General features: G+C 46.3%; 1 protein-coding gene across 5 annotated transcripts in view; it reads left to right on the top strand.

Annotated features, from left to right (window-relative positions):
- Positions 1–10820, top strand: part of LOC105074396 (uncharacterized) — a 44600-nt gene that overhangs the window by 20483 nt on the left and 13297 nt on the right. For 3 of the 5 annotated variants that reach the window (XM_074368973.1, XM_074368976.1, XM_010961957.3), the window contains one exon: positions 9662–9788. In XM_074368973.1, the coding sequence (XP_074225074.1) occupies positions 9662–9788 (127 nt within the window). Of the gene's footprint in view, positions 1–3797; positions 3865–9661; positions 9789–10820 lie in introns of all 5 variants that reach the window. The other 2 variants (XM_074368974.1, XM_074368975.1) reach the window with 1 other exon arrangement.

Raw genomic sequence — 10820 nt, 5'->3', positions numbered from 1 at the left:
GTGCTGATTTGGGCTCTTGCAGAGAATACTTCCTTTATAAGCCCCCCAGTAACTCCAACTTAGGGGCCTCATCATCTCCATTTCACACATGGGGAAACCAAGGCTCAGAGATATAAGTGATACACCCAGCTCTACACCCAGCATCAGGGTTCCAGAGCCCCCACACTTAACCACCAGACAGATGGGAAGTCCCTTTTTCCTTTCAGCTAATCAGACACAAAGTTGCAGGATTCCCGCGCCCGCCCCCCCCCCCCCCCCATGGGAATCATCCCCTTCGAAACAATGGAAGGAAGGAAATGCCAGGAAACTCGAAGAAGGAGGGAGGGAACCACCGGCTTTGCAGCCACACAGGTCTCAGGCCACGCTGGGTTCAACAGCCACCAGCCTGGTACACGTGACTTCCAGGGCTTCTGTGCCTTCATTGCCTTCATGGGCTCGTTTGTTCATAAAAAATAACTAAGTAAAAATTAGTTTGTTATTGCATTGATATAAAGATAAATATAATCCAGATTGGATTAGATACACCTTTTCTTTTTTATGATCTTAAAGAAATTAGGACATTGTTATGGGCCCCACAGGTATCACCCTCTGTGCCTCCTGGGTAAGGCAGCTCTGGTCACATCCACATCCACAACACCACAAAGCCAGTGGTGTTGACCTTGCGGTGTAGGGATAGGAGTCAGAGATCCCCTGTCCAGGAAGAACACACTTTTAAAAATTAAATTCTGTTGAAAAAATTACGACATTAATACGATGTCTCGCACCCAGGGAAACGTTCAAAAGAATACAAAGAAAAGAAATTAATAACTCCGTCTTCCCATTCCTCCTCCACCCGCCGAGGCACCACCTGGTGTCCATCATTTGTGGCCTTTCCCCAGGCTCAGAAACCCTGCGCAAAAGCACACGGCCTCATGTACTGGTTTGTTTTGTGTACAGACGGGTTGCAGTTAGGTCTAACAGGGAGCAGCTTGTTTTTCTGCGTTGATGACATCACAGATTTGTCAGCAGGTGAAGAACCCAATCCTTCTTTCTAAGGTAGCCTGATCCTTTGTAGAACAGATTTATTTAACATTCCTTTGCTTTGCCCCACCATTTATTTGATATTCCTTTGCTGATGGGTACTTATTTTGTTTCCCTTTTTCTCTTTGTTGGTTTGGTTGGATTCTAGGAACAGTGCTATTATAAACATCTTTTTTCCATGAATCCCTTTTTACACGGAGCTGTTGTTGCTGTGGACAGAGTCCCGGGAACGGGGCTGCTGGGTTATGGGGTTCCTGTATTGCCAGCTCACTTTCCAGTAAGGTTGAGGGACTCTGTTCCCTCAGTTGTGTGTGGGAGGCCCCTTTCTTTGCATCTCTGCCGGTGATAGAAGTTGGCTTATTCATTCATCATCTCAATGTTTGGGTACCTCCTGTGTGCTGGACATTATTCTAGATGCTGGAGACACAATCCAAAAATGATCATTCCTGTTCCCTGGGACCTTCGCTCTGGTGGGGAGAAGACAGATGACAAACTTGAAGACAACTTTTGAAAGAGACAGTAGTCGATAATGATGCGCACTGTAAGAAGCTGGTGGGGTGGGGTTGGGGGTGCTGGCTGAGCTCAAGGCCATGGGAGTGGGGGGCTTCTCCAAGGAGGTGACGTTTGGGCTGACAGTGAGGAGCCAGCCAGGGGAAGAGTATTCCCAGCAAAGGAAAGAGCACATTCGAAGGCCAGTGTGCCTGGGGCCATGTGTTTGAGGGGGACTAGAGTTGGGGGGAGCAGACTGTCCAGGCCATGCGGGCAGCAGTGAAGGCTGAGTGCGAAGCCACTGGAGAGTTGTGAGCTGGAGGATGTTTTTGCTGAGGCTTACTGCGGTCCCAGCGCGGTACTGTTTAGTTTACGGAGGAGGGTGGTGGGAGATGTGGCCTGTGCCTTTGTGACCCTCTGTGGTCTTCGGTGGGGTGCCTTAACCTTCACATTGTTGACATGCTTTGCTGTGGGGACTGTCCTGTGCAGGGTACCATGTTTAGCAGGATCTCTGGCCTCCACCCACTAAATGCCCATACAGCACCCCCTTCCTCAAATTGTGGCAACCACAAATATCTCTAGACATTGCTAAATGTCTCCTGGGGGCCAGAATCGCTCCCAGTGGGGAACAGCTGCCCTGAAGGCTTCTTCCAGCTGTCCGTAGGTGTGCCCCCGTGCGGTTAAACTCACTTGGCTTTTTGTTTGTGAAAGGTAGGGCCATTTGGCCTCAAAAAGACCTTTCTTTGTCCTAGTGGTTCTTACTTTTTTTTTTTAATTGAACTATAGTTGATTTACAGTGTTGTGTTTGTTTCTGGTGGTTCTTACATTTTAAGAAGCATCAGAATCACCTGGGAAGCATGTTTAGTAATTCTGATTCTGGGGCTCCATCCCAGATGATTTGACAGAGGGTCTGAGCAGGGGCCTAGGAATCTGTATTCTGAATATTAATACTTTAATAAGCCTTCCTAGTGGTTCTGGCACTTTGAGAAATGGTGCAGTAGCTAAAGGGCTTTTGTGCAGGAGAAGACTGGTGTTTTTCTGGGTGATCATGAGGAGCCAGGGGTTTGAGGGGGTACATTTTGTCTAATCAGGAGTGTTGGTGACCCAGATAGTGTGGTCCCTGTCATGAGAGGCATGCAAGTTCTGGAAGGTCACTGTGGAGCCAGGACTGAACCAACATGTCTTAAACTTAAAGAATTTGTCCTAACCTGTGTCCCCTGTCCTTTGTTTTACTTTGCCTTTTATTGGCACACTTTTGTTTTTTACCTTAAACCACCTTAGTTTAAAAGGGCACTCAGTGTGACTGCTGTAAATAGAACCTGGGCGCTGCTGTGAAAAAGGAGACACACATGAAAACAAATGAAAGCAAAGCCAGGCAGTTCTAACTAGATACTACCGTCTGCCTAGTCTGGGGCCCTGAGCCCTGCTTTTGTTTTGTTGGAAGGGGAGGGAGACCGGCGAAGGCTGGAGGGGTGTTAGGACACTCTAGCTGCTGCTGGGTCTTTCTCCCTGAGCTCGTCAGAGAAGCTGGGTGTGCGTTCCCTGGGTGCATCCCCATCACTTCATGGGCCTCTGAGCTCCACCCCCGAGAACCCCCAGGTGACTGCATCCCACTCTTTGGAACACACGTGACTGACAGCAACAGTAACGACAACAGGTGTTGTGTACCAGCCCGTCTGTGTGCCGCACGGCCCCAGGATCTTACCTGCACCTGTTGCTTAAACCTCACAGTTACCCCATGAGATCTAGAGAGGCGGCCGAGGGGGTGGGGGGCAGTGTTGGGTTGTCTGGTAAGGGTGAGGGCCAGCACTCAGACCTGAGGAGGGGGCCTGAGCAGGGTGACTGGGAGAAGACAAAGGGTCCTGCTGCTCCCACCAGCCCGTGGGAGTGGAAGAGAGTGTGAATGTGTGTGTGTTGGGGGAGGTACATGTACGAGTGTCCGTGTGTGCACTCGGAAGACAGCAACCACTGCCTCCCGAGGAACTCTGCCCAACTCCAACACCAGCTGCGTAATCTTGGGCGAGTCGCTTATCTCTCTGGGACTCAGTTTCCTCATCTCTGAAATGGGGTGGGTGGAAATAGCCCACCTTGCAGGGGTGTTAGGAGGATTAAGTGAGAAACGTTGGTCCAGTGCTTTGCTGGCGGTAAGCACCCTGAACGTTCGCTGCTAACATGGGTGCATGTCCCTCCCTCCTGCCTCTGTGCAAGCAGATGTCTATCTGTATTGGGAGGCGGGCCTAGGCCTGGTCTCTCACTATGCCTCCCTCTTTTTCCCCCACCGACCACAGCCCGCCGTCCCTGGTCGCCGTGGGCAGTGGAGGGATGGCCGCCCAGCTGCTGACTGACGAGGCCCTGGTGAGTCATGTCACCTCTCTCTCCTTTCCAGAGGCTCAGCCCAGAGGGTCGGGCTTCTGCCCAGGGATGACCCTCTGACTCCCAGCCCCTTCCAGGGGCCCGTGTCCTGCCTCCTGCGGGCTGTGTCCACCCTGAGGAGGGAGGGCGGTGCTTAGAGGTGATGCCCCTGTCCACTCTGCCCACCGCGGGCCCAGTAGCCTGTCCCTGTCCCTGATACTGGCTTTGGTCAACCTAAGAGGACAGGGCAGCTGGGGAGTGACCGGTCCTGCCCTGGGGACCCTCAGGAGCCGCAGGAGGGTACCTGGAAAGTGATGGCTTAAATGTGTTACATCCAGTGTGAAAAGGCCCCTCCAGAGGGACTCAGGCAGCACGGTGCTGACACGTGACCTTTCCAAGTGGGGAGACGGCACTGTGTCCCTTATAAATGACCACGTGTGTGGTGAAAGTACAAGACACTGGGACAAGGCCCGCGCATTCCAGACGGCAGTTGCCTCGGGGGAGGAAGGACACCTGTGGGTAGGGCACATGGCCCGGGGGCCCTGGCTGTCACCGTAACATTTTATGACGTTTTAACGGGTGGTACATATATGGCTATTTGTTGTGTTTTTCTCTAAACTTTCTTTTATACCAGAAATATTTCATAATAAAAAATGCGTAAATGCTCTTTATAGAAAATGGGGAAAACCCAGTAACCTGTAGGTAGGACAGTACAGTTCACCCGTAGTGCCTCCACCCAGAGATGACCGTGCGGATTGCTTGTGTATTCACTGTCTTCCTTCTCTGATGATGATTTAAAAAAACTGGCCACGTATTGGCTCTGCCAGTTTAATCTTGAGGGTTTTTTTTAAATCCCACTTTAAGGATTTCTCCTGCCTTTAAAAACTACAAATACCACAAGTTTTGGCTGTGTGATCAGTGCATCTCAGTGTCCATCGGGTGTTGGTGAGCTTGAGTTTTTTAAAAAATCATTTTTCCTTTTTTTTTTTAGGGAGGGGGACAGGTAATTAGGTTTATTTATATGTTTTTAGGGGAGGCACTGGGGATTGAACCAGGACCTTGTGCCTGCTAGGCACATGCTGTGCCACTGAGTTACACCCTCCCCCTAAAAAATCATTTTTTGATGCTGTAAATAATCTATCATAAAAGTAAAAGAAGATTCCTGGTAGGTAAGGAAATGCAGGATCATTATAAATAGCTTAGAAAATCCAGCAGAACATAGGGAAGAGGATCAGGGTGACCCTCGATCTCACCCCAGAAGATAATCACCCTGGAGTGTCATGTGTCTGCCTGGATGCGTGTTGTTTTACAAAAATAAGAATCACCCTGGCTGAGCAGTTTTTATATCCTGCTTTCTCATCAAAGATTTCATCCTGAGCATTTTTCACATTGTTAAAAACCCCTCAGTAACATCTGTTTTACTGACTCCATAGAAATTTTATCCTGGGGCTGCACCTGGTTGACCTAATGGTTCCCCTGTTAGGTGTTTATTCATGGTTGGTGGGTGTTTATTCTGCAAATTGGATATAAATGGCATACGTAACTGACAAATGGTATAAACCTTGAGCATGACAGGCGACAAGTGGTGTCACACGGTGTCTTTTTCAGTAGCGTTGCTTGTATTATTAGTGAGGTTTAATTTTTAGAAAATGTTTATTAGCCATTTCTGCAGGGGGTTAAATGATCTGTCTTGTGTTTTACCAGTCTGCAGGAATCTTAGTAATTCTTGAAGATTTTAAAGAAGTGTTTTAAAGGGTGGGGGATACTTGTGGCAAATATACTTCCAAGGTTTGCTTTTCATTTCTTATTTTATATTTTTTAAGCCCCAAAACATTTCATATTTTAAAAATTGTGTCTATCTCTCCTCCACTGGTGTCTTCCATTGTCTTTTAAGCTGTAAAAGGGTTTCTCCATCCACAGGTCACACATCACCTATATGTTCTTTTTTTTTTATCATTTGGATGTTAACAGTGAATGAACTTTTTTTTAAAATTGCAGTATAGTTAGTTACAATGTGTCGATTTCTGGTGTACAGCAAAATTAACAGTGAACTTTTGAATCTTCTGTATCCACCTGGAATTTATTTTGATGTCTAAATATGTCACTTCACTTACCTGTGAGTTTGTCATGCCTTCACATGTTTAACACCTGTATTGAGATACACTCCACATACCACAAAGTGTACAATTCTTTGGCTTATGGTATGTTCACAGTTGTGTAACCATCACCACGGTCAATTTTACAACACTTTCATCATCTCAAATGGAAATGTGTACCCCTTCACAACCACTCCCTTTTCCCCCCTTATTCCTCAACCCCTGGCAACCACTAATTACTTTTTGTCTCTGGATTTTCCTTTTTGGGACATTTCATATAAATGAAATCATACAACACGTGGTCTTTTGGGTCTGGTTTTTTCACTCAGCATAATGTTTCTGAGCATCATTCATGTTTTAGAGTATGTCAATGCTTCGTTCCTTTTTGTGGCTAAGTAATATTCCATTGTGTGGTTAGACCACATGTTCTTTATCCATTCATCAGTTGATGGGCACTTGGGTTGGACTTTTGGTTATTAGGAATGCTGCAGTGAAGATTAGTGGACAAGTGTTTGTTTGAACATGTGTTCTGAATTCTCTTGGGTGTATAATTAAGAATGGAATTGCTGGGTCCTGATAGAACTCTGTTTAACCGTCTGAGTTTATTGGACTGTTTTCCGAAGCAGCTGCACCATGATGTCTTCATTTTTAACTTGTCTGTGATTATCGTCTTGGTTTCTTCTTTTACCTACATTATTTAGGAGGACTTGTCATTTGTTTTTATTTCAGTATGTATTTTTTACTTAAGTGCTTTTTTTTTCTTAATCACATCTAGTATAGTTATATTCTGATTTTTTAAAAAATAGAGCCTATCTGATTTCAGCTCTTTGGAACTTGGTAAGGTTTTTCTTGTGGCAAATTCGTTTGTGTTGTTAGACAGGAAACCAGAACAGACGAAGCACTAGAATGAGTGGCCTTGGGGACACACACATACACAGAGAACTCAGAGAGGTTCAAAGATTTCTGGGGAAGTCTCCCCCACCCTCCAGAGGAGGGTGCCCCTGCTGTCTGCCCTCCAGCATTGTTGCTGTACATACAATGTCAACTCTGAGACGTCTGGGGCTGTCCATTTTGTTTTCAGTGCACCCTCTACCCGCTCCACCCAGGCACAGTGCATGGATTCTGCTCAGTAAATGTTTTATTTATTGAGTGAGTTCACTGAGGAGGGGCACACTGAGAGAAGACTTTCCGAAGGGATTACTACATTAGAAATTGGAATAAAATTTAAAACGGGGCAGGAAACTTTTGGAGGTGATGGAGAAGCTTATGGCCTTGACTTTGGTGTTTCGTGGGTGTATACTTTCCAAACCTACCCAGTGGTATTAAACATGTACAGCTTTTTATGTCAGTCATACCTCAATGAAGTGCTTTTTAAAGGAATTATTAGTGTTAGCAGGACTGGCCAAAGGATGTATGGGACCAAAAGCTGAAATAATGATATAATAATAACTATTAATAATGTATATATTTAAAATAGATATGAAATGTCAAAATTAATCAAATGATAATAGCAGTAGTTGGTATTCTTTGAGAGCTTACTCCAGCCATACCAGGCACTGTGCTGGAACCATGTGTGCATTACTCCCATTTAACCCCCATGACAAATACCAAGGGGGACATTGTTATTAGGAAGCCCATTGAACAAACGAGGCTCAGAGAGGTTAAGACAGTTGCCCAGGGAAACCACAGCCATTGAGGGGCAGAGCCAGGATTTCATCACAGGTTGCCAGGTTCCTGAGCCCAGCCTCTTGACTGTACTGCTTCCTCAGCAGGTGATAGTGACCCACGAGGTAGAGGAGACCAGCGTGAGCCCAGAGCTCCTGGGGTGAGCACTTGGGACCATGACAGGGCTAGCCAGCAGGTGGGGCCTCCTCTCAGGGAGGGTGAGCCAGGGCTCGGGGTCCACAGGTCAAGGAGCTCCAAGCACTGGAGAGAGCCAGGGACCTGTGGGTGTGGGTGGCAGTTAAAGTAGCTGATGGTTATTGAGCACCTACTGTATGCTAGGTACTGTTCTGAGCATCAAACATGGATGAACTCATTTACTCCTCACACTATCCTTATTCATTAATTTATTTATTCATTCAAGAGTCATTTATTGAGCACCTACTATGTGCAAGGCACCATACTAAACAGTGGGGAAATAGCCATGAGCAAGATGAATGTGTTGGCTTGCTGGGGCTGCCATAACAAAGTGCCACAGATGGGGCAGCTTACACAGCAGAGATCTGTTCTCCCACCATTCTGGAGTCCTGAAGTCCAAAATCAAGGTGTCAGTGGGGCCATGCTCCTCTGAAGGTTCTGGAGGAGGAACAGTTTCAGGCCTCTCTCCCATCTTCCGGTAGTTCTTTGCTTGGGGCAGTGTGACTCCAGTCTTCACATCATTATCCCTGTGTGCGTGTATCTGTGCCCAAATTTCCCCTTTTTATAGGGACACCAGTGGTATTGGATTAGGGCCCACCTGCTCCCGTGTGACCTCATCTTAATTAATTACATCTACAGTGACTATTTCCAAATAAGATCCTATTCTGAGGTGCTGGGGGGTAGGACTTCAACATACAAAGGGGAGAGGAGGGAGCATAGTTCAACCTTGTAACAAACACCTAGAATGGTACCTGGCATATAGCAACTGCCTACCAAGTAATAGGTATTGTGACTCACAATTGATGACATCATCACCCCCCCACCACCATTATCATCACCATCACTACCACCGCCATCATCATCGCCACAACCACCACCATCATCACCACCACACCGCCATCATCATCATCACTACCACCACCATTAACATCACCACCACCACCATCACCACGACCACCATCATCACTATGACTATCACCACCACCAACGCCATCATCATCATCTCTACCACCGCCATCATCATCACCACCACCACCACCATCACCACCACCACCACCATCACCACGACCACCATCATCACTATGACTATCACCACCACCAACACCATCATCATCTCTACCCTGCTAAGCTACAGTCATTTCATCCCCAGGTCTTACAGCATCATTCAGCAAGACTCTTACACTTCCACAACATGAACTTCTCACCATTCCTCAATGTTTTAATCTGCCTTTTAAGCCTCTGATCTTGATCCAGGCTCCTCCCTCCTCCAGGTTCTTCCCCCAAGGACCTGACCACTGATTCTCCCCCTAGACTACACTCAGTGTCACCTTTCAGAAGTCATCCCTGACACCCCCTAAAGCTGCCCAGGTGCCCAGAGAATTTTGTTCGTACCTTCAGGACAGTATTGACCAGACTGGTTTTCACCTGCTCTTCCTGTGAGGAACTGGTTCTTGAACCTTCTGTGTTTGTACCCGGCACCCCGCAGCTCCACGGGGGCTCAGGACAGTTCGGCGAACTGCTCCATCCCACCCGGGGTCTGCTTTTGCTAGGCTCTGATGGACATGTTGAGTCACTGGGTTGTGATCATTTTACCTTTGATTCCTTCTCTGTTTCTCAAACGTGTGACTTTCTGCTCTAAACAGCCTCCCATTTGTTTTATTTCTTTGTCAGAGGACCATCCCAATATACTTAGGCACTGAGAAAACTATGAGTGGCTGGTCCCTTCAGAACGCTGCACCTTGTTGAAATCACTTCAGATACATCCAATATGCCTTCCCTAAATCCTCGTGGCTTCTCCAGCCATTCCTCCAGACCTCTGAGTGGTTGTGGGTTTCCTCTTACAGGAGTCAGTGACATTCAGGGATGTGACCGTGGACTTCACACAGGAGGAGTGGCAGCATTTGGAGCCAGCTCAGAGGGACCTGTACAGAGATGTGATGCTGGAGAACTTCCGGAACCTGGTCTCACTGGGTAAGGGGCAGCTTTGCTGAGTTGGCCACCATTGGCCTTTCATGTGAGGACTACAGAGAAATAAGAAAAAAAGATTGACAGATTTGACTACGTAGAAAGTTTAAATCACTCTATTTGAAGCTAAAAATAAAGTTGACCAATGATGAACTGGGGAATAATATTTACTACATGGATAACGGTCAAAGGATTATAATTATATAAAGAGCTTCTAATAATAAATAAGAAAAAAATGATAGACCAAACCTATGAGCTGGCAATTCATATATGTGAAAATACAAGGAGTTACACTTTATAGAAGGTTTTTAAACCTTTCTGATAGTCAAAGAGATACAAATTGAGTTAGAGATACAGTTTTTGTTCATGACGTACACAGAAATGGGAAAGAATGATAATAGCCTGTATTGTGAGGGTGTTGGGAAAGGGACTCCCATTTTAGGAGGAGAAGTTGGGACAACTCTTTTGGAGGGCAGTTTGGCATCATCAACAGAATTTTGAACAATTCCACTTTTATGGATCTATTCTTAAGAAATCTTTGTGTAAGTGTACAAAGTTTTCCATAGGAAGAAAAATAGAGACAACGTGAATGCCCACCTGCACAAGACAAGGTGACGTATCAAGGTGTATCAGTGTGATGAAAACCATGCAGCTTTTCCAAGATGAGCACTCTTTGTAGGCACTGATATGGAAAGATGTCCCTTGATGAAATACTAACTTTCAGAACTAGAGTATGATCCCATTTCTTTAACAACTTTTAACAAATACAATTAACCTACAGTTAACTGAGCGTTTGGAAAGTGAGCAGTTTGATGCATTTCGGCATCTGTATACACTTGGAAACCCATCCCCATGGTCCAGACAATGAGCACATCCATTACCCACCAAAGTTTCTCATGGCCCTTCATAGTACCTCCTTTCCCCAAACCCACCCCCCATCCCCCGGCAACTGCTCTGCCTTATGTCACTGTAGTTTAATTTGCATATTCCAGAATTTTAAATACATGGAATCATACAGCACAGACTCTCTTTTTGGTC

The sequence above is a fragment of the Camelus bactrianus genome, chromosome 9 (assembly GCF_048773025.1).
Source record: "Camelus bactrianus isolate YW-2024 breed Bactrian camel chromosome 9, ASM4877302v1, whole genome shotgun sequence".
Lineage (NCBI taxonomy): Eukaryota > Metazoa > Chordata > Mammalia > Artiodactyla > Camelidae > Camelus > Camelus bactrianus.
This window is presented reverse-complemented; position numbering and strand designations above follow the sequence as displayed.